At 39.5% G+C, this 23,440-nt stretch overlaps 1 protein-coding gene across 4 annotated transcripts in view; it reads left to right on the top strand.

Moving 5' to 3' along the window:
• Positions 1-7,165: 7,165 nt before the first annotated feature.
• The window catches only part of LOC131413228 (ubiquitin-conjugating enzyme E2 E2), a 339,406-nt gene continuing 323,131 nt past the window's right edge, over positions 7,166-23,440 (top strand). For 3 of the 4 annotated variants that reach the window (XR_009221918.1, XM_058553848.1, XM_058553859.1), the window contains exons 1-3: positions 7,166-7,246; positions 12,485-12,668; positions 21,550-21,600. Coding sequence is in view for 3 of the 4 variants with exons in the window: in XM_058553848.1 (XP_058409831.1) it covers positions 12,493-12,668; positions 21,550-21,600 (227 nt within the window). In the remaining variant the exon portion in view is untranslated. Of the gene's footprint in view, positions 7,247-7,893; positions 7,959-12,484; positions 12,669-21,549; positions 21,601-23,440 lie in introns of those variants that run through there. The other variant, XM_058553853.1, reaches the window with a different exon arrangement.

Genomic DNA, 23,440 nt, shown 5'->3' on the forward strand with positions numbered 1-23,440 from the left:
TGTCAATCCTCCTCTTTTTGCTGAGGAAGACTGGCTCTGAGCTAAGATCTATTGCCAATCCTCCTCCTTTTTTTCCCCCAAAGCCCCAGTAGATAGTTGTATGTCATAGTTACACATCCTTCTAGTTGCTATATGTGGGATGCGGCCTCAGCATGGCCGGAGAAGCCTGCGTCGGTGTGCGCCTGGGATCCGAACCCGGGCCGCCAGTAGTGGAGTGGGCACACTTAACTGCTAAGCCACGGGGCCAGCCCTAAAAAAGCACAAAGCTTATAACCTAGGTTAAAGTGGAGACGGTGAGCAATAGCATGAGTGAAGGAGGTCATCCAAGTTAGCAAGTCCAAGGCAGATGGACGAACACAAGTCTAGTGTCAAACTATATTCATGAATGTGGAGTTCTGATGACAAAGAGGCAAAGGGAGTGTGCAGCTATGGAGATGCAGGGCTTGGATCACTCTTCAAGAAAGAACTTGCCTATCAGATGTGAGGAGATCAATTAGCAGACAGCTTCCAGCTACAAATGCCTTCAGGACCCATCTTACCTTTTGAGCCAAGGACATGCTCTTCCTGGGGAGTCTCAACAAATGACTAAGTATGACGGACGCACTAGGATCTGGCCATTTCTGCCCAATGTGGGACCGCTTTAGGGGCAGTCTTTGCACTGGAGCTTTTTGTTAGGCTGGACAAGACTGCACTAGAGCTGTGCTGCCATCTGAGGCTCTTCCTACTCAATCCTCCTTCATTCCTCTCTCCTTTCACAGGTGTCAAACCTGCATTGTAGCCTGAAGGATTTCCCTGCCTACTCCTGCTCCCCTTTCCTTTTTTCTTTCATAGATACATAGATAAATCTCTTGCACTTCTAACTTCATCTTGGTGTCTGCATCCTGGAAGACTCAACTGATACAGGGGAGATGCCAGTGTCCCAGGACACAACCTGAATAGGGCCAGACTAGTAAGATAAATCACCAACTGGGGGCCTTGACACTTGGCTTCTCTGATGATGCTACCTTTTCATTTGACCCTGGTGTGACTACTAATCCCAGGGAGCCCAAACAAATTGTTTACCTACAGGGTCCTCACAGTAAGCCCCGGTCAACAGAAAAATATAACAGAATAGATAGAAAGTGAAGTAGAGCAGAAGAGTCTTTATTCTTCTCCATTCACAAAAATTGTGCCCTCCCACGAATATGCAAATATACTAAAAACGTTTGAATTACACATTTTAAATTGGTGAATTGTATGGTCAGTGAATTATATCTTGATAAAGGTATATTAAAAAATTGTGCATTTCCAAGTACAGAAGGGAGTACTAAGATGACTGGAGAGAAAAATAAAAGCAGTAAGATAAAGACAACAAATAGTATCTTTTTTCATTGTGGCCATATATAAGGAGATTTCACAATTTTTCTTCATGGAATCTTCAGAGAGGGCCAGAGGGTTCATAAAGCTCTGGAAAATATTCATTAATATATTTCCTGAATTTATAAGAAAGAGTAAAGAGTATTCTTTGAAACGGTTTTGAAATGAACGACATGGAACAATTACACCTACCTCCCAAAGTTCCATAATTTGGGGAAATAGCAGTTGAAAAGCAGGGATATTCGTTAATTTGACCAACCCTTATGGGGTGCCTACTCTTTAAATTGTAGACACACAGATAAATAAGCTTGGTCTCTGCCCTTGAGTATCTCACAGCAAACTAGGGGACATATGCTTTTAAATAGTACAGGATGCAGGAGACATGCTGCTGTGACTGACCGGGAGACTATGTGCAAGAAAAAGTGGCAAACTCAGGTGAGATAAAACCCAGACTTGAGGGTGACATGACCTCCCACTTATCAAAGCACTAGGAAGACTAGTAGCTCACACTTCTATGACATTCGTTTTATTTCAAGCTCTAAGTTGCTTACATATATTAACTCATTTAATCTTCTCTCTTCCCTTATGTAAGTATTAGCCATTAAAATAAGCCTCATTAGTAGACAAGGAATCTGAGTCAGTGAGAAGTTAAGTAACTTGTCCATGATCACAGCAAGGAAGAAGCAGAGCCAGGATTATGAATCGAGATAGCCCAGTTCTGAAGCATCTTTGTACCGCCTAAGAAAGGTGTAAATTAGGGCAAGACTTTCCCTCCTTTTGACTTTGTTTGTTTCCTTCTGAGGTTCCCTAAGTTTAAAATATCTTTATTTATTGTACTAATAACAATATAACAACTATAACAAAGAAAACCTTACCTACAATCTCATTGCTCAGCAAAGCTCTGACTCTTACATGTCATTACTCTTTCCTCTGTTCTGACAGTCTTTTTCAGAGCAGATTCTTCCTTTCTTACTTCTATTGTGTCTAAAGATGACGCCTCTGAACCACTTCTGTTTTTTTCCATTCCTGGCCTACGCTCTCTCTTCAGACCCTTTACCCATATCTCAGCATCTACTGAAGCCCCTCTGTATTTCTGGGAAGTTGGTTGCAATAGCCCATTTCAGTATGAGTGGGACTCCTTGCCTGTAGGAACTACCACAGCAGTAGCATCCCTGATATGTAGCCGCCTGGAGGAGGGAACTTCATCATTAGAGAGCAGAAAGCACGTGTATTCATTATCAATTGCTGCATAACAAATTACCCTCAAACCTTAGTGGCTGAAAACAACAAACATTTTTATCTCAAGGTTCAAGAGTGGCTTAGCTGGGTGTTTGTGGCTCAGGGTCTTTCATGAAGTTGCACTGCAGATGTTGAGCAGGGTTGCATCATCTGAAGGCTTGGCTAAAGCAGAAGGATCTGAGCCTGAGCTCACTCACGTGGATGTCAGTGGGAGACTTGTTTCTAGCCACATGGGCCTCTCTGTAGGGCTGCTCACAATACGGCAGCTAGCTTCTCCCAGAGTGAATGATGAGAGAGAGAGAGAGAGAGTAAGAGAGAGAATGAGAGCCAACAACCAAGATGGAAGCCCTAATGTCTCTTATAAACTAATCTCGGAAGTGATGTACTATCACTTTTCAGCATTCTACCAACCCTGGTATGATGTGGAAGGGTACTACACAAGAGTGTGAATACCAGGGGGCAGGGATCACTGGGGCCATCTTAGAGACTGACTACCATGCTTGGGCAGGGGCTAGGGGTGGGAGAAGCAGCCAAACTTCTGTGTTTGCATCTTAATTTATGTGAATGGTGCCCCCTGACATTTTGCAGTGTGCAACATATACAATCGTGGCTCAGGTGGCAGTCCCTGACCAAGTGGGGAAGTCAGGGGGATTTGTCCCCAGCACTCTTCCACTCCCTGTTAGGAATTCATCCATTTATTCATTTATGCAACAAACATTTGTCCAACACCTGGTGCATGCCTCTGTGTTGGTATTATGCTAAGTAACGAGGTCCTAGGGTCTAAGCTTTAATGGAGCTTCACTTTTGCCACATCAGTGTTGTCCTTCTTAAGTATCCAAGACATTCAGAGTGACCACGGGGTGCCTATAGCCCCTTTCAAACCAGGCTGTAAGCAAAAGATGATTCTCTTCCATCCCATTCTCTCAGGGTCCTAATCTTTGGTAAACTTAAGCTAATATGATATTTCTTCCAGGGGGTACAATCCAAATATTTAACAACCCCTGATTACTGGGTGCCTAATAAGAATGGAAGCTGCCTAAACAAGCAACAGCTCTGCCAGTATGATGCGTTTTGCTGAAATCCAGCAGTTACTCCCAGACAGGTCTTTTCTATCACTCTTCTAGTCAAACTGGAAAACTAATTGTGACTCTATCTACTCATGAAGTTGGCAGTAACGAAAGTTATAAGAAGGGCCCTCCAAAAAACATTCCCATTTGCCAATTCTAGTGGAAAAAAGGTAGGCTCTAAATTAAAGCCCAGAAATAAGAAGTGTAGGAGAGAGTGAGTTCATGATGACAGATTGATGGACCAGGGCAGGAAATACAAGGAAGGTGAGCTACTTGTTTTGGAGACCAAGTTTGAGTCTCAGGGGAAAGGAACTGAGAAAATCAAGTAAAATCTATGTTTGTAACACTGGACTCATGTTAAAGTGTCCTGAAGTTCACAGACTCCAGAGTCTAACTGCTGATTTCAAATCCCAGCTCTGTTATTCCCTAGCTGTATGACTGCGGCCTAGTGACTGAATTTCTCTGCACCTCAGTGATCTCATCTGTACAGTAGGGTTGACTGAATAAAACCAACCTTATGGGGTATTTGTGAGCTAATTTATGTAAAGTGCTGGAACTTAGTCTGGTACAAATTAAGAACACAGTAAGTGCTAATTACTGTTATTGAAGAAATCAGAACAATGTCTAACATGCCATCAACTGAAAGAGGTCAATTTCATTCACTTAACCAGTATTCATTCAATATATACAACAATGAACCCCAGCCAACAAAATCCTTGTTCTCAAGGTGCTTATATGTGGAGGAGGTGGGAGGGAGGAGGAGGGGAGAAGGGGAAGACTAAAATAAATAAGTAAAAAAAACACTATGTCAGATTTATTATGATGATCATGAAGAAAAATAAAGCAGAAGAGGGGGATAGGAAGTGCTGGGCGAGGGGTAGGAGGGAAGAATGTTCTAGAGATAGGAAATTATAAATCTTGAGGCCAAGGAATATTTGATGTGTTCCATAATAGCAAGGAGGCTAGTGTGGCTGGAGGGAGATGAGGATGGGGTGAAGTTGTACAATGTGAGGCAGAGAGGTCTTGGTTGGGGGTGGCAGGCAGATCATATAGGGCCATGCAGCCATTGTAAGAACTCTGGCTGTTGCTCTAGGATGGGAAGCCACTGGAGGTTTTGAGAAGAGAAGAGACCTATGTTTTAAAGGATCACTCAGATTGTCATGTGTGGGGATGGGGGGTGTGGTGGTAGGGGGAGTGGATAGGGAAAGTAGAAAGACCAGGTAGGAGGCTATTATTGAAAGATGATGGTGGCTTGGACCAGATTAGCTATGGGAAGGGAGGTGGGAAGAAGCAGATACTTTCAGGATATATTTTTGAAGGCAGAGTCAACAGGATTTGCTGATGAATTGGATGTAGCTTGTAAAACAAAGAGCAGGGTCAAAGATAGGGAAGCTCTGTGAGGACAGGGATTTTTCTCTTTAATGTCATATCCCAACCACCTAGACAGCACCTGGTACTCAATAAATATTCCGTGAATCAATGAAAAGGGTAACTCTGATTTGTAGTATACCCTTCTTAAACTTAGTAAGTAGTATACAGCAGTTAAAACATCTACAGGTAAATGAAGTACTGTAGCAACCAGTTTCAGCATTTAAGCAGGGAAACCTCCTCCAATCCTTCCATAAAGTTGGAAGCTGACATTGCTGCATTCCTGGCCCCCAGCTACCAATGACCAGGACTAAAAAACAACTTTGATACTTTCTGTAATAGAAGAGAATTTTGTTATAAAATACTAATTGTAAACAAACAAAAACCAACTGGATATATACCTAAGAGTATACATAAGAGTAGTTTATTTGGAGAAAAGCATAGAGACTTAGGAAATGAGGATTCTGTCATCCACCCTCACCAAACAGTTGCAAAACACACTGAAACATAATCAGTAAAATGAAAATATTAATATATAAAGGTTTCATGCGATAAATTATGCACACATTTAAGGCAGTCTATGAAATGCTCTAGTTTGGTCATATTCTAAAAATTAAAAAGCAAACATATAAGATGCATTTTATGTCATCTTTTCCTACTAATATATTGCACTACATGAGAGATATAGGTGACTATCTAATTGATGATAATCCTAGGATATGGTAATTTCTATTCCTCCAATATATATTTTAGAGTTTAAAGGTAACACGGCCTGTTGATATCCTTGAGTGATACATAGAAGTGATACACAAGAAAACATCCACTTTTTGCTCAATGGTGATTAATGGAGGCTAGAAACCAACACCTGCTTTTGGCAATTTTCAGGGATGTTATAAAGTAATAGTCAATTTTTGTAGACGGCATTTGGTAAAAGGATCTTCACGTCTAGACATATGAATGGATCTTGACTTGCTCCTGTCCTCTGGGGTCTTATTGCACTATCTTTAGCTGCCTGAGTTGCTCTGGGCTCTGTGGGGCTGTCTTCAGTTCCGTCTGGGCAGGACACCTTCTCCACATACAGTAACAGCTCCTGAGTTTTTATATAGTAGAGGTTTAGGAGCAGCAGTAGCAGTCACTTGGTAAGAGGGGCTGGGTTGGAGACGGAGGAGGGGAAATTATGTGGAAGCTGAGTTTGTATAGCAGGCATAATGTTTTGTTTTTTAATGGTTACTTGGGGTGAAGATTATAGGGGAACCTAATGTTCCCTCGGGTCACCCACAGCACTGCTGTTTCCATACCCTTCAACCGGGCAGTAAGGCAAATTCCCACTCGCTCTGATACTGCTGCTACCCCCTCCCCCCACCTCTCTCCCCAGTATCCCAGCGATAAAGGGCCTGGAGCTCCAGCTCCCGGCTACTAGTGTACATTCTGGGTCAGGGCAAGCCAAAAGGCAGCAAGACATTCGTGTTGCCGTGTCAGGTGAAGAGTCTGGCTCAGCCTGGAGAGCTTTCCAGGCCAATGCGAAGTTTTCCCATCTTGGGTGCATGTGGGCACCACGCGTCGAGTTTTGGTTAGTATGTCAACAGGGTCAGACCCTGTCCCTGTAGCTGCTTCGGGAAAGCTGTGAGGCAAGTGTGAGGCCAAGGGCCGCAGTAGATGGGGGTAATACGCCGTCCCCTGCTTGGTCTTAGGGCAACACCCACCCCCAGCCAGCATTTCCCTTTAATGCGCGTGCCCGTCAAGGTCCCCGCGTCCCCTCCCCTCAAGCTGCCCCGTCAGTCTCTGTTTCCCTCACCTCTCCCGGTCCCTGCCGTTCTTTCTCCGTGGGATGCTCCGCGCCCCCCCGCGCCCGCTCTCGGGACTCGGCTGTCACTTTACTTTTCCGCGCCTCCTCCCCGCCCCCTCGCCCGGCCGGCGGGGCAGCCCGCCCGTGCGCGCGCCCGCCCCCGCCCCCTCGCGGCCGCGCGCGGGGAGGGGGAGGGGCGGAGCGGGTGGGGGGGCAGGGAGGCGCGCGGCGCGGCACGGCCGACGTGGGGCTCGCGCTCTCGCGGTCTCTCCCGAGCGGGCGCGCGCGCGGACGGCCGGGCGGCGGCAGCGGCTCACGGAGGCGGTGGCTTCACTTTCCAGGACTGAGGGGCGGCCACACCGGCAGCCGCGAGCAGCAGCCTCGGGAGCCGGAGCTGGAACGGCCGGGGGCGGCGGCGGCGGCGCTGAGGGTGAGTCCGGGCGGGCGCGAGCGCGGCGGGGACAGGCGTGGCCGGGCGGTCCGGTGCGTGGTGCGTGGGTCCGGCTCTCGGTGACTAGACGGTCTGCGGGGGCACCCCGTCTTCTGGGCTTCCTCAGCCGCCCTCCCCCCGCCTCCGCAGCCCTCTCTCCGCGCACTTGGGCTCGAGCCCGCGACCTGCGCGGACGCCCCTCCCTCAGGTATTCGCCCGGGCCGCGCTGGTGCCCGCCCTCGGGCGTCCTCCCTGTCGCGGGCGCGCCCCCCACCTCCCCTCCACGTCGCAGGTCTCTGCTTACACTGCTTGCGCCCTAGTTACCTCCCTCCCCGCTCCCCCGCGTACCCCATTCCCTGCGCCCCCTCCCACGAGCCTCCTGCCCCGGTTTCTCGCCCTTTCCACCCCTCCCCCTCCTTCCCATCCACCCCCTTCTGCCTCTTCCCTCCCTGCCCATCTTCTACCCCCTTCCGTTCTCAGTTCCCCATCCTCCGCCACCCTCCCAGCCCTTTCCCTCTCCCAGCCGCATTCTGGAACTAAGTCTTCGCAAAAGTACAGGATAAATGTCACGGTGGAAAGTGCCCGGCTTGATCTTTTGCTATTTTCCCTAATTGCATAATTGCTGCACATGGTGTCTCTCCTGGCGAGTGCCGGGTCTGGCTATCCCGCCGCCGCTGCACCGCCGTGGGCCGCCTGGAGGAGACCCTGTGGGGTGTGTTTGTGTATGCCCTGGTGTGGAGTGTGTGTTCTGTTTGTCTTTTGTGAAGCCTAGCGCTTGTCACAGTTTGGAGCTGAAGCCCATTTTTCTCTGGTCTCTTCTCTGCAGCCCCCACTGGCCTGGTTTGAAACTGGATTCCCTCTGTCACCCCCCCCCGCCCCCCCTCCAGGTCTCATAATGTTTTGATCCTTTTGCCCTTTACCATTTCTAATGAAGATAAAGCGTAGCTTCTTGTGGCTTTTTTTCCCCACGACCAACCAGAAATGTCCAATCCATCTTCCCTTAAGGAAATTAAGGCCGCTTTAGAAAGACATCATCCTGTGCTCCGTGGCTGTTAGACCTATTTGCATGTTTTCAAGATTCGTGGTTTTGTGTTGTGTATTCTTGAGAGTCTACGCAAATATTTTTATTTAAAAGTACGAAAGGAAGTGCTAGGTTTACCTTCAGATTATCTCGTGCTTAGTTTTTTATCCCTGATTCTTTAAAAAGTATGTTTCTGAATATGTAATAATTCAGTCTGGACCTTGGAATCTAAATATTTGTGTTTACTCAGTTTGGATGCGCCTTGGTTCTTTAGAGTTTTGTATGTGGGCTGATGCTGATGATGGAGTGTTTCCATGTATTGTCGTACCCCATTCTAATTCCTCCAGGACATAGCACCTTTTCCTCAAAAATTGGGTGTTTCACTGTTACTTCCTGCATAAATATCTTTACAGTTAAGAGCTTAATATTGCTAGATGTTGTGCATATAATATAAATTATTTTATTTTCCGTTTTAGAAAAGTTTAGAAACGTAAGAAGACAAATAGGAAGATATCAAATGACAGAATTAAGCGTTTTCCTGTTGTAAAAGCTCAAATGAACACTTGCTTTTGCAGTTTTATACCATGAGATACAGATTTAAGGCTTATCTCGACTGTAATTCAGATTTATGGAGTGACTATAGTTGGTTTTATGTTATCAGTAATATTTATAACCAAATTATTTTTATGGAACATGTGAGTTTCATTCACTATGTATATGTTGCTAATTTCCAGGACTGTACTTAGAACATAGAGTATATAGCTAATATAGCCTTAGATAATTTGTGTGTTGAAGAAGGAACAATATCTAAATACTTAAAATAACACATGTTTGAGGTAAGTCTACCTTACTGTTTTATGTTTAGAAACCAAGTTTTACTTTGAGTCTAAAGTAAAAATATAAATTTAAATATCTTAATATCTTTGAAACTGTCATAATCGAAGTGTAGCTCTATGTTTATAACCCTGGGATTTAAGTTTATCTTCCCTCTAGCTTGCATGATTGGATCAAATTAGCTATTTAGAAATTAAAGATAATTTTAAAATACTGATTTTTAAAATACTGATTTAGGAGATAACATTTAAGGAGTTTTAATTCAGGAATTTTTATTCATTTGTACTTTAGAAAGACAAAACACCAATTTTATACTTATAACTAATTAAAATGCTCCTAGACTACTTTTTTCTTCATAAACATTAGTTGCCAACTGAGTGGTGCAATAGTTTTTTTCTCATACTTTTTTCTGTAGTTAGGCATTCAAAAAACAAAACTAGAAGAAATTTGCCTTAATCTTGATATTTGAAAAAAATATGAAAACTTTGTTTCTAAAAGTTTCTATAGTGGTTATTAGTGGCCTCAGATGAATTTATCATCTATAAGTTAAGATTTGGATGAAATAAAGTATCTTAGATCAAAAGTGGAAATAGATTTTTTTCTTTGTTGTGAAACTGTAGAAATTATACCTTTATTTGGGTATTTTTAATAGTATTTTTAATAGTTTTGTAGTGAGACTAATTTTAGTCTGATATTCTGGAGCAGTTGATGAAATTTGGGTTTCACATTATGGCTCACATTACATCATTGAGTAGTCCTTTAAGTAATTATACACTCATGGCAGTATTAGTATGTAAGTGATAAGAATATTAAGAATGTGTAGCTTTATAACTAATGTGATATACAACTGAAACTCTAGGCAGTTTATTAAACTGAAGCCCCAGCTTTAGTAACAAAGAATTTTATTTCATTTAGATTTCCATATATTTGTCGTGTAATGTATTGCTTCTGGTTTAAGATGTATAAAATAATTTCTCACTTATTTCACGTTTCTTAAAATATTGCCGGCAGCATTTTGCTATATCAGAGGGCCTTTCCCTGAGAATTGTTCTTTTTCTCACTCCCATGCGCATCTGTTCTTTCTAACATGCTCTTATGTGCATACTTATAAGGCTTTAAACTTCTGATATATTTTATCTGAAAGAAGTAAGCTGAAGAAAAAATCAGTGTTAAATCCAAAGATGAGAATTAAAGTGAAATAAAAATGAAAAAAAAGCAAGAAATATGTTAGAACTGTTAGAGTTAGATGTGAAACATACTGATATAAAATTTCAGTATTCTATTAAGTGACTTTAGTGCTCATAAAAGATGTCACAGCTGTGGAGACTGATGCTCTCCATTTGCAGGATAGGTAGAAAAGCAGTCAGATTTTCCTGTCAGTGTGTTTCAGAATTGCTTGGGCAGAGCTATTTTTGTTTGGCATGGGGGAAGGGAGCTGTTGGGGTTGAGAGGGGTGGTGGTGGTGTGTTTGGGTGATGTCTCATTGAAGGCATTTGGTATTTTCTATTGACTCTTCCCCTTTCTGTGCTTCCTGATTCTTCCCTTCCCTTGCAATGCTTTTTGGTTTGTCTTACATAAAAATTTCAATCTATTACAGGTCTGTATTATGAAATCGCTTTGATTTAGAGCAAGGTACAAGTTAAATCTTTGGTGATGACGAATTTTCATTATTGTCAAGTAGCTATACGTTTGGACTAATTACAGTAATAAAAAACAGTGCTTTATTTGAGGTATCTTTCTTTTACATATTCTTACTCTTGATCATAGCAAATACAGTTTTATTTCAAGTCTTAATTTGATTAAGAGTAATATAGTATCTTTTTCAAAAGGAATTTATTCCATTTATCTATGATTTTTAAAGATATATTTTGTGTTGTTAATGTCACTTCTTAAAGGTAGTTTTGTTTTTTAATGAAGAGGAACCTGAGATCATCGCTATACGGTGCTCAAAGAGGTTATTAGGTGACAGTAACGTGGTGAGCACAAGGCCCTTTAGAATCTGGGTTTTGTCAGTTTGGTTTTGGATTTGTCAGTACACTTTAAGCTAGTTGGATCATAAGGGCTGTGTTCATAGTAATCAAACTCAGAAATCGGTTATGATAGAATGACAGTTAAGAGGGGATATCCTTTTTCACTTACTTTAATTTTTTGTGTCTGCTCTCTAGGTTTTTACAGCTACCTATGTATCAAGGTATTGAGGAAATTGAGTTTGTAATCAGAGCTGCTTGGGGAGCATGAACTCAGAGCAAAGGGAGTTTGAAAGCCTTAAGGGATATTTCATCCAGACTGTGGGAAGGAAAAAAAAAAGAATCTTTCAGTGTCTCAATACAGTCTCCATCTCGTGTGAAACATGGTTGTTTGGTATATTGCTGGATCAATGCTGACACCATCATACAGTTCAGTTTTTATTTAGAATCATGCGGGCCTCTGTGTTCTTCTGTTATCACAAAGGATACTTAAAACAGTTGACTAGTATTTAGAGGATTTTAACCTTAGCTCTGTCCTGAGGGTTTATTCATTGGATATGGATGTGAAAGTGTCTCCCATTTCTCTGTCCTTGTGGCTGTTTTTGCTAACCTCTGTTAGAGCACTTAGCACAGTTGGCTTACCCACTAGACCAAGTTTCTCATGCTTGTGGGACCAAAGGGCCTACCTCAGTGTCTGGTAGGGCGTAAGCCCTCAATTTTTTTTTGTTGAGAAAGCTTTATTGACATGTAATTTATATACTATAAAATTCACCCTTGGAAAGTGTGTAACTCAATGGTTTCTAGAATATTCAGAGTTGTGCAAAACATCACCATTATCTAATTTAAGAACATTTTCATCACCCCAAAACGAAACTCTATACCTATGAACAGGCCTTGCCCGTTCTTCCCTCACTCTTAGCCCTTGGCAACCACTTATTCACTTTTCTTTCTCTGGATTTGCCTATTCTGGACATTTCATGTAAATGGAATCGTACAGTTTGTGGTCCTTTGTGACTGCCTAGTTTTACTTAGCATAATGTTTTCAAAGTTCAACCTTGTTGTAGCATGTAGATACTGTACTTCATTCTTGTATATGGCTGAATGATATTCCATTGTGTGGATACATCATCTGTTAGTGAACATTTGAGTTGTTTCTTCTTTTTGGCTCTATGAATAATGTTGCTGTGAACGTTCTGTCTATATATTTTGTATGTTTTCATTTCTCCTCTCAGTACATTTTGAATGGATGAAAGAAAAGTTTTGACAACTTACAAAGCTGTTTTGTAAATGATAAACTTATTCATTTTATATTAGCTTTACTTGTTCCACTTTGAGGCTCACTTTCTCTATATTCTCAAGGTACCTTATTATAGTCCTCCCATAACTGAATAAATGATTTTTGATTCTTTAATCCAGGATCTAAAATGTCCACTGAGGCACAAAGAGTTGATGACAGTCCAAGTACTAGTGGAGGAAGTTCTGATGGAGACCAACGTGAAAGTGTTCAGCAAGAACCAGAAAGAGAGCAAGTTCAGCCCAAGAAAAAGGAGGGAAAAATATCCAGCAAAACAGCTGCTAAATTGTCAACTAGTGCTAAAAGGTACCTTAATTATTGTAACCTTTTTATTTGTAGTATCACTTTATTGTCTTAAGTTCTGTCTTTCTGTTGCATTTACTCATTTTTCTGGTATGTGGACCATGAAGTTCATGGATTTTTCTTTCTCCTTCAATATTAATTCTTTTACATGGTTTTAATTGTAGGCAATATGAACTTTTTGGTATTTAAAATCAGTTAAACAGCGTGGCAGCCAGCCTTCGTGGTCTAGTGGTTAAGATTCGGCGTTCTCACCGCCAGGGGCGAGGTTCATTTCCTAGTCAGGGAGCCACGATCTGTTGGTTGTCATACTGTGGCGGCTGCGTGTTGCTGTGATGCTGAAAGCTATGCCACTGGTATTTCAAATACCAGCAGGGTCACCAATAGTGGACAGGTTTCAGCGGCGCTTCCAGACTAAGACAGACTAGGAAGAAGGACCTGGCCATCCACTTTTGAAAAGATTGGCCATGAAAACCCTGTGAATAGCAGCAGAACTTTTGTCTGATAATAGGATGGTGCAAAAAAACCTGGCAGGGTTCTGCTCTGCTGCACCCAGAGTCAGAATTGACTCGAGGGCGCAAACGAAAACAACTTGGCAGATGCACAAAATACATATCCATATTGTGTTTGTGTGTGTTTGTGTATTCTTAGGTGAGCATATACAAGAAAACACATGTGAAAGTGTGGTGGTCTGATTTATAGTTACTTGACCATAAATATTTTATTCTGTTCAGTAACAGAATAGAGAGTAGGAATCTATTGAAATAGATTACTGAAATAGTTATTGAGTAATAGTATATTTTCTACTACTCCCTGTTAGTAAAGTGAGAAATGCTGGAGTTAGCAACTAATGCATCCTGGGTTCGTTATATTAGGCAGTGGGTCAGTCTTGATACAGATTTTCTTTTTCTTTAGAGAATAGATAGATCTGGAAGGTAGATATTTGGATGATTCTCTTGCCACATCAATTGCTTATGCTGATAGGCGTGTTATTGGACTCAGCAGGGGAATCTGCTTTAATATTGTTAACTTATAGAATATCTCTTGGAAAATAATTTAAAGGTAAATTAAACTTAGTAGCGTCTTTCCTGATCCTGTGATTTGATCTTCTTATTTTGTTTTAATACCTTTTTTATATCAAATAGGTAGTGTAAATAAAAACAGTCTGTAAATTTTAGGCATAGTCAAATGTCTGAATGTTGACTGATAGCTTTATATTTTATTGGATAGTGTCAATTAGGGGGAATTCCTTTCCTGAAGATCAAAAACCGTTATGGTCAGTAGACCTTGTTTTCCTCTGGTCTAGTCAATCCACAGGTTTGGGAAGAACCTTCGCAGGCCCACTGGTGGCATGTGACTTTCTAGGGAGAGATGTTGGAGTGACGGTGAGTGGTCAGCAATCCATTCCAAGGGACTAGGGTAGTCGGTTTCCCTTTCCCAGAAGTGTGTTGCTGATCCCTGACCTCTGTTGAAGGAGTTGTGTGAAAGTCAGATAGCCGCGAACTTTAAACCTTTAAACTTCTATACTAGAACATGCTTGTGTGGGGAAAAGGGTTCAGTTTGTTTTTGCTATCACATCACAAGTCCAGAGGGCCTAAGCTGGCTGACCTGGCCCCTCTGCTGCCTGCTACAACACAAAATGACCTGCTGCTGGGAAGTGGGGGTGGAGATAGGATGAATAAGAAAGGTGGGAATGGAGAGAAAAGGGCCATTGAGATGAAAGAAAGGAGGTTGGGGGTGGGTGGGTAAGAGAGATTCAAGTACAGATTGTGGCCCTATGTAAATGAGGAAATTCTAATTCAGTCCTCAGCTTCTGATAGTGAGGGTTTTCACAGGGCCTCTTCAGCTTGTCAGAAAAGAGAGAGGAGGGGCTGGCCAGGTGTGTAGGAGTGGGGTTTGGAGAGAGCTTCTCCTGGATCTGCGCTCTGCTTTCCTGTGACTGCTAGTTAGCAAAAACTCCTGTCCACCTTCTTGAGGCCCTGCCTTTTCCTGTGGCTGGGAGCATCACCATAAAATAACTCAAAATCATATTTCTTGGGTGATGTATCAAAGACTGCTTCTGCTTATGAAAGAGAGTGAACTGTATAATGTGTGAAAGTGAGGATTGTGTGAATTTTTCAAGTATGTGGGTCATCTTCATTTTACTACAGTGTGTATAGATTATATATTCAAACCTAGTTTTCTTTTTTCCCCCGTCTTTAATAGGGGATAAAATCTAGTTTTGAGATGGTGTGCGTGTGTGAAGAATCCAGGATGGTGCCTGATTGGCATGTAATAGAAATTGATGTTGTTGTATTGGTGAGAGTAAGAAGTATCTTTTAAGTTACTTCCTGGCTGAAAGAAGCCCTCCATTGGCACATTTATTCCTGTGAATCTGTGATTTTCAAATTGTGATTCATGACCTTTCTCTAGAAGGTCTCCAGGTGGTTTATGGGTGGCAGTGTCTGAAGTGACTTAGTCATTTACTATTTGTTTCAAATATAAAAATGCTGCTTCATTATTACTTTTTTAAGTAAAAAAACGAAGTGTAGTTCTTTCCCCTTTCCTTCTCCCAATTTAATTGCTAGTGAAGTTGTTTTTTTTCTTTATAATTTTATTTATTTATTTATTTTTCCCCCCAAAGCCCCAGTAGATAGTTGTATGTCATAGCTGCACATCCTTCTAGTTGCTGTATGTGGGACGCGGCCTCAGCGTGGCCAGAGAAGTGGTGCGTCGGTGCGCGCCCGGGATCCAAACCCAGGCCGCCAGCAGCGGAGCGCGCGCACTTAACCGCTAAGCCACGGGCCTGGCCCCATCTGCTTAAGTTCTAAGAACTGAGAAAAAAATTGGCAATCATGAGGGCAAGGACCCACATCTTTTTAATTCACCATTATATCCACAGTGCCTAGCATAGTAGGGGCACAATATTTATTTACTGGTTGCCTTAGAACCTTGAGTTAATTGTAGGGATTGGATCTTCTCTGGATATTAGGATCTTGGTATAATGTGTTTAGAGGATTCTAAGTTAGAGGTACTTTCAAAATAAAATTCTTATTTATACTTTATTATTGATAATTGACTTTCATTCAGATGAGAAGTCTTTTCTAAATAGTGTCATTTTGTGAGAGAGTTAATCTGTAGCAGTGCAGAGCTTAGACTCTAGAGATAGTATCCGAGTTTGATTATAGGTTCTGGGATTTAGTAGCCCCGTGACCTTCGATACCTAATTTGACATTTCTAAGCCTCAGTTTCCTCTTCTGTAAAATGGAGATAATAATGGTACTATCTTCACAGGGCTGTTGAGGACTAAATGTGATAAAACCTTTATTTGGCACACAGTAAGATCTCATACACTGATGCTGTCATTTATAGACTTCGTGCTAGTTAAAATCTACAATGATTTTTTCAAATCCATTTGATAAACTTTAGGAAAATGGGGTATATGATAACCTTTGAGGACTTAATGCTATTGTTAAACTAGAAATACTCAGATGCTATAATTATATGCATTTTATAGAAACTCAAAAAAAGAACCTTGCACATAGGTGGTCACTTGCATGAAATATATTGTAGTTGTAGAATTAATAATTTGGTGTAGAACGTGTTTTCATGAGAAAAATCTCAGTTTTCAGGTATTACAGAAAAGTGAAGTGGGATACAGAAACCATCTAAGTGGTGTTTTATTTAAACAATGGTTTAAATTAATTTCTTTTTTTTTTTTAATTTTATTTATTTATTTTTTCCCCCAAAGCCCCAGTAGGTACTTGTATGTCATAGCTGCACATCCTTCTAGTTGCTGTACGTGGGACGCGGCCTCAGCACGGCCGGAGAAGCGGTGCGTTGGTGCGCGCCCGGGATCTGAACCCTGGCCGCCAGCAGCGGAGCGCGCCCACTCAACCCCAAAACCACGGGGCCGGCCCTAATTTGTCTTTTTTAGAGTTTAGAGGAAGATTATAGTTACATCTTTGATGCAGTTTTGCTCTTTGGCAAGAATTCGTTTCTTAAAAAATTGGCATGCTTTTGTCAGTCTGTTCTCTTGATAATACCTATATCTTGTTATATTTGCAAGTATGTAGTTGGACTGTGTCTGCAGTGACAAAATTCGATATTATTGAATTGACTAGTCAATTCAATAAAACATCTATTTTGAACTCTTCGTTGAATTGACTGTACTGCTTCTTTCACTTGTTCATACATCTATAAATGTGATTTTTAAATCACATTTATTGCAAATTAACTTTATTCAAAGTAGACATTGATTTTATTGGACACAATACTGTTCTAGGAATGATATTTGATTTCAGACTATAAATTTTTGTTAGATTTCAAGGTTGATTCCATTGTATTCCATTGTGAACTTTCATGGGTTCATCTAAATTTGTTTTCCACTTGAGAATGAAGTAGTACTCTTTATAGATAATCTCTTGTAATTACTGTATTTTCTTGATTCTAAATGTACATTTAAAAACTTTTCAGTGTTTCTGAAATCAGGATGCATCTTAAAATTTTTGTGCACCATCGTTTAATTGAGGATGTCTTAAAAATCAGTGGTCTCTTAGAATCACAGATACATGGTATATATCACATTCGGAATTAAACTCGAGGCTTATTTGCAGTGGTTCTGTGTTTTCTAGGTTAATTCAGAGACTACTCTGCGATTTAAAAATATTTTTAAGTTAGTTGCATGATGTTTTCTTCTTGAGAATAAGTTCATTTTGGAAGGTTTTGACCAGTTGACTCATTTGCTTAGAATAGGGGTTCTCAGGTGGCTGAGGAATGCAGTCCATATGGAAATATAGAAAGTCATCTAGGTGGGATGAAGGTTTTTTTTTAAATAACTGCTAAGAAAACACCTTTGTGAATCCCCATGTCCATATATTCGTATTCTGCTTGGCCCTGAGTGAGTCATTGAGTATTTTAACCTAAAATATATGTGTGTGTTTTAAACATGTCAGTACATACACACTGCTTCATTTTTCTGAACCATTAATCCAGTATGTTGATGTTAAAATGAGTGCTTCATATCTTCTCCATCTTGTATAATGTTGTTAACCGTATTCTTCAGTTAAATCTGAATGAATCATTATTTTTCCTTCCCCCCTCCTCTTTGCAAATGACAGTCGCATACAGTACTCTTACCGTTCCTGGAGCAGCTAAAGTATTAGGTGAAGTCCTACAAACTTTTAGTCCTTATTTTGCTTCTGACTTGTCTCAGTAACTATGTGCAATTGCTGACTTCTGTATCATAATAACCGAAGAAGTGGCACTGTCAGAAGGAAATTGGAAATTTAGGCAATTGTTTAGTGATTTTTGTCTAAAGAAATAATTTTATCTTAAAGGTTCTGATAAGAGAGAAGTCTTTTTGTTTGTTTGACTTAGCAAGATAATTGTCTCTCTTTCACCTTACTGGTGTACAGTAATAACTAGCCTTAGTTTCCTTATCTTTTAAATGGGGACTGATAAAACAGTAATATTTGGAGAATTCTGTAAGATTTTTTTACTTCACTTTTAATAGCCTAAAATCATCATGTGAAAGGTACACTGTAAGTGTGAATTATTGATACTTTTTCATTTTTCTTCACCCTAAGGGACAGTGCCTGAAATAGCTACCTTCCTACCCTACATGCCGAGACTGAGAAACTTAATACATACCATGATCACAACTTTTGAGATAGAATTGAATTGCTGTCATTGAAAACAGCAGGACATCTTGCAACCGTTTAAATAGCAATTCTTAGTATAATCTTTTCTGTCAGGAGACGCACAACCATTCTTAAGTAACAGTGGCTCAAAGTATATTATAATATATTGACTCACTGCTCAGAGTTGTCAAGTTTATCAGTAAATTGCTTTTTGTATTGAATAATTAGATCTGGAATTATAGACATCCAGAGGGGTTCAAGTTCCATTATAGAATTCTATGACAGAATATTATGATTTATCAATTTTTTGAACTAAAAGACAGTGTAAGCATAAAGAGACAGTTGAAGCATGCTCTTTGGAATGCCTGTTCTTTTGGTCCTCTTAGTTTAAAAACAATTTGTAAAAGTTATTCATGTTTCTGGTAACAAATTAAACAGTACAGAGACATTTTTAATGGAAAGCAACAGTTTTCTGTCCAAACACCCTCCCTATCGCAGTTCCATTCCCTTGAAGCAAACTTGTTTAGCTGTCTCTGGTTTTAGTCCTTTGTCGATTTTCTGCATAACTCTAAATAATATACTTATACCTATTTGTTGAATTGTTAACTTAAATAATATCTTTTGACTCCTTACTATGAAATTTGAGGACGTGGCTTGTTTGACCAACTCTTTCTTCCTTCCTTTTCCTTCCTCCCAGTTAATGATAGTTAAAAAAAAAAAAAAAGAATATTGGTTGTCTTTCTAGACTAAATAATATATTTAAGCCACTGTTTCTTATTTCTTCATATTTCAACAGTATTTCTTGGTTCCTTACTTTGTAAAATGGGGATATTAATACCTTTGTTCTTCCTTCCGTCTACTCATACCCCTCCTCCATCAACTTTTAGCTGGTTTCTATTACTACACTTAATTTTACATCTTCAAGGTTAGTAACGTCCATTGTGTAGTGCAACTAGAACTCATCTTCTGTGCTTTATCTATGAGTAAAAGATCAATAAATTGTCTGTACATTTGCTATAGCTAACTATTCAGTGACGGACCAAACAGGATATTAGGATTAGATTTCCTGCAAGTCCAGTGTCATGCTATCTAGGCTACCCAGTGAGTCATAGCATTTAGATGAAATAGATCAGATCTCTCTTTTTCCCTCTTAACATCTGTTACTTCATTAAAATTATTTTACATTTTAGTTTCCTTCGTATTTGATCTATGATTTTCTTATATAGGTATTTTTCTTCTGGGGTTTCTGGTTGTCCGTTCCCCCTCCCCCCCTTGAATAATGCGTCTTTATCATATCCTTATATACTCTGCAGCCGCCTCTTGGCAATCTCAACCTGTTTAATTTACGCTCATCTGCTTTGTCTTTCAGAAATACACTGAAATTTCTCATCCATTGGTGACCACCCCCCTTTTCTTTGCTGTCTATTCCTTTTCGTACTTGCTGTATTTTGCCGGCCCCCTGCACCCCCAGGTGCGGTCCTGAAGGAGTGGGAGGTGAATGTTTGTTCAGTTTGCTCTTTAACCTGGACTTACTTATTTAGTTTTAAAGTGCCTCTTTTATACTTTTGTGTGTGAAATCTGTAAAGAGTGTTCTCCTGTATGAGATCATTGAGACCTCTCTCATTGAATTATGGGCCATATGTACTTGATATGCATGTAAACACATCATAGAATCCATATTAGAAGGAAATCATATGTTTTAAAGATAAAAGAGATCATGGAATTTGTCCTAGTTAACCTCTTTATTTTATAGAACAGAAAACAGGCTGAGAGAGAGAGAGCAGGTGTGAACAGTCTTTTTACCCAAGAACTCTCAATTAATGGCATAGCAGAATTAAATTGAAAGTTTTTTTGGCTTTGAATTTATTAGTCTAGCTGTACTTCATAATGCCTACCACCTTGAATCACATGGCTTGGAGAAGTGAAAATTATATTAGTAGCATGCAATTCCTTTAGGAAGTTGGTGCCAGTCTTCTTAGAGGAGTCGCATCTATTCTGGTAGTTCTGTTTGTTGTCTTGAAAAAGATGTAGAATGAAAGTGTTTGAGAGTAAATGTTTTTGTTCAGATTCTTGTTTTTTAAGGTACTTTAGTTAACTATTGTCCATGTACTGTCACAAGAATTACCAAACAGCAGGCATCCAGCTGCTAGTGAATCTCATATTTAAAAACCAAGGCGGGGCCTGGCCCGTGGCTTGGTGGTTAAGTGCTCGAGCTCCGCTGCTGGTGGCCGGGTTCGGATCCCGGGCGCGCACCGACGCACCGCTTCTCCGGCCATGCTGAGGCCGCGTCCCACATACAGCAACTAGAAGGTTGTGCAGCTATGACATACAACTATCTACTGGGGCTTTGGGGGAAAAAATAAATAAATAAATAAAATTATAAAACAAAACAAAACCAAGGCAAAGGGGAAGAAATTACTTTGAGGATTTTTTTGTATTTGGTTTAACAAAGCCTATTTTAATAATGCATGAGTGATAGTTAAGAGATTGCTAAGTATAGTCTTAGAAAACAGTGTAGCACTGTTAGCCTTTGTATATGTATATAAGGGGTTATTAGCCTTTGTATATGTATATAAGGGGTTAGGTGCAGTTAAAACTGAAAGTTGAAAATAACACATGATGATAAAAGCAGGCTTTTTAAAAAAAGTTCTTTCTTTGTGTGAAGCTAAGGCAGTGACAGACATTACAATGATTATCCACATATTATTAGGCTAGTTCCAGCAGAAGGAATAGTGTCAAACCTGAAAACCTCAACCTGCTCCAACCTGGAGGTTTCAGAGAGGAATACCATTTATAGTTTGATAGCAGTTTCAGGTGTTGGAATGAGATCCTGATAATCCTTTCTTCACCAATTGATTAGATCAATCAGGATGCTTGGATTCAACTTAATATGATCATCTTTGCATGCTGTATGGGGAAGTTCTAGTACAAATCAGAGGTTGGAATGATCTATAAATAATGTGGCAAAAGTTTCCAATTTAAACTAGAAATTTTGGTTAGTGTTATCAATGGTTTAATGAAATTTTAATTTAAGTCACAGGCTGCTTGCACTGATAGTGGCTGATCTTGTTACGCTTTGTAGGTGCATTGTCAAAATCATGGCAGAAATTACTACTTTGTTATTGTATATGATGATTTATGCAGTATTAGTATTTCAAATTAAAAACTTACAAATGGGAAATATTAGTGTAAAAGTATAATGTTTTGATGAACTATTAAGAGAGTGAAGACATTTTAACATAACTTTCTTTGTCTTTATTTTGAAGAATTCAGAAGGAACTTGCAGAAATTACGTTGGACCCTCCTCCCAACTGTAGGTAAGTACTTACGGATTTTTATTTATTTGTATTTTTTGCAGAAGGTATAATTGAACTGTTTGTTGTGCAACTGTTGTTGTTGTAGTCTGATTAATTAGTAAAAACGTCATTGTGGTTTGGACTTACATGACTGTAGAAGACAGTGGTGGTGGTTGTTGCTGTGCAGAATCAGAATATTTAGCAAGTATGTTTGTAGTGGTCCAGTGGAGTTGCCAAAAATAGAGAAATGCAATAACAATAAGATTATTAAATTATAGAGTAAGAAATACAATTATCTTTTAATGGAAGAGGTGTTGGGTCCTTAAATGATTTCTTTAATAATAACAGTTTGGCTAAAATATTTGCTGTTTGATAATTATCCAATTGTTATCTTGTTGGAAATTGATTTTTAAAAGTGCCGGAACATTAAACAGTGTTTCTTATGGTTTACATTGTTTGTTATAGTCATTGGTTGTGACTAAGTAAGAATGGGTAATTTGAGGCAATAATGTTAAATTTAAAACACTCTCTCCTTTATAACCACATGCCCTCAATTTTCTGGTCAGAGTTTACTTATAGGAAGTAAAAGTGCTTGCCTGGAAGTGATTAATGATATACAGGTACATAGAGGATGAAGGGAAAAATAACCTCCGCCTTATACTACATCTTGGGTCTGGTGCAGTAGTTGGAAGATGGCTATTTGGCTATTTTAAAACATTTCTTTCTGTTTCAATATGAGGTCAGTGTTGGAACCAGGCCAACATGGAGTTTTTATAGTTTGAATTGGTAGTCTTGTGGAGTGAAGGTGAGAGGGCAGATTGCAGGAAAATGTTTCTAACATTGAATGCAGGTAGAATTTATTATTTTGTATGATTTCTGATTTTACTGGTCTTATTTTTATGTGAAAGCAAAGATAACGACTATAGATATTAATGAAAGTGAAAATTTTGCAGATGGCTATGTTTATAGTTGGCTAGTTGACAACTATTTTGTGTAATAAAGCCTAATAAGCCTTATTATGTTTGTAATGTTATGGTTCTTTACATGAGAGTCATATACAGTATATAAACTTGCAGTAATGTTCAAAGAGTGTTTCACTCAAAAAGAAAAAGAACAAATATTTCTTTGTTAGGTAAAACTGTCTAACAGTAAGACTTTTTGTCACATTTAAGATTGTGTTACATCAAAGCTGTTTGAGATGGCAGATCATTGTTTAGGCTTTGGTAGCCAATTCATGTAAGAGGATTGATTTGCAGAAAAAGTCCAGTTTGAGTCAAACTTAAAATCTCGTTTCATAGGATAGTATTTATTTTAATAGTTTGAATCTTTTTTTTTAATTAACTGTTTTACTACATATATTATTTTTTTAACCTTTTTACAAACAACCAAATTGGTAAATATGTGAACCTAATTTATATACTTATTTGCTTAAATTTTGACAACAGACTATTGGCAGAATAAACTACTGTGTTTCATTAGCTTGTTTAAGGCTCATTTTTGATAAATGTAATCCACATATATCATGTGATGGTTAGACTCTGCAACTTTGCTATCAGATATATTATTTTCTAATACATTAGTTTAATTTAGCTTTGACTTATTAGAGATCATAATTTAACTTTGATTAAACCAATATATTGTAAACATGCATGAAACTTACCTACGGTTGGGTACTGAGGAAATGAATTACATAATGGTTATTAAATAAACTAAAATAATTAAACCATAGGTCTATTTAAAGTAAAAAAGTTTTATTTAAAGTCGTCTGACATTTGGAGATTTACTTTTTCATTGAGCCTTAGTTAATGATATCATTATTGGTTATGTAAGCTCTTTATAAATAAAGCAAAATATATGTAAT

This window comes from Diceros bicornis, chromosome 2 (assembly GCF_020826845.1).
Source record: "Diceros bicornis minor isolate mBicDic1 chromosome 2, mDicBic1.mat.cur, whole genome shotgun sequence".
In the NCBI taxonomy this organism is placed as follows: domain Eukaryota; kingdom Metazoa; phylum Chordata; class Mammalia; order Perissodactyla; family Rhinocerotidae; genus Diceros; species Diceros bicornis.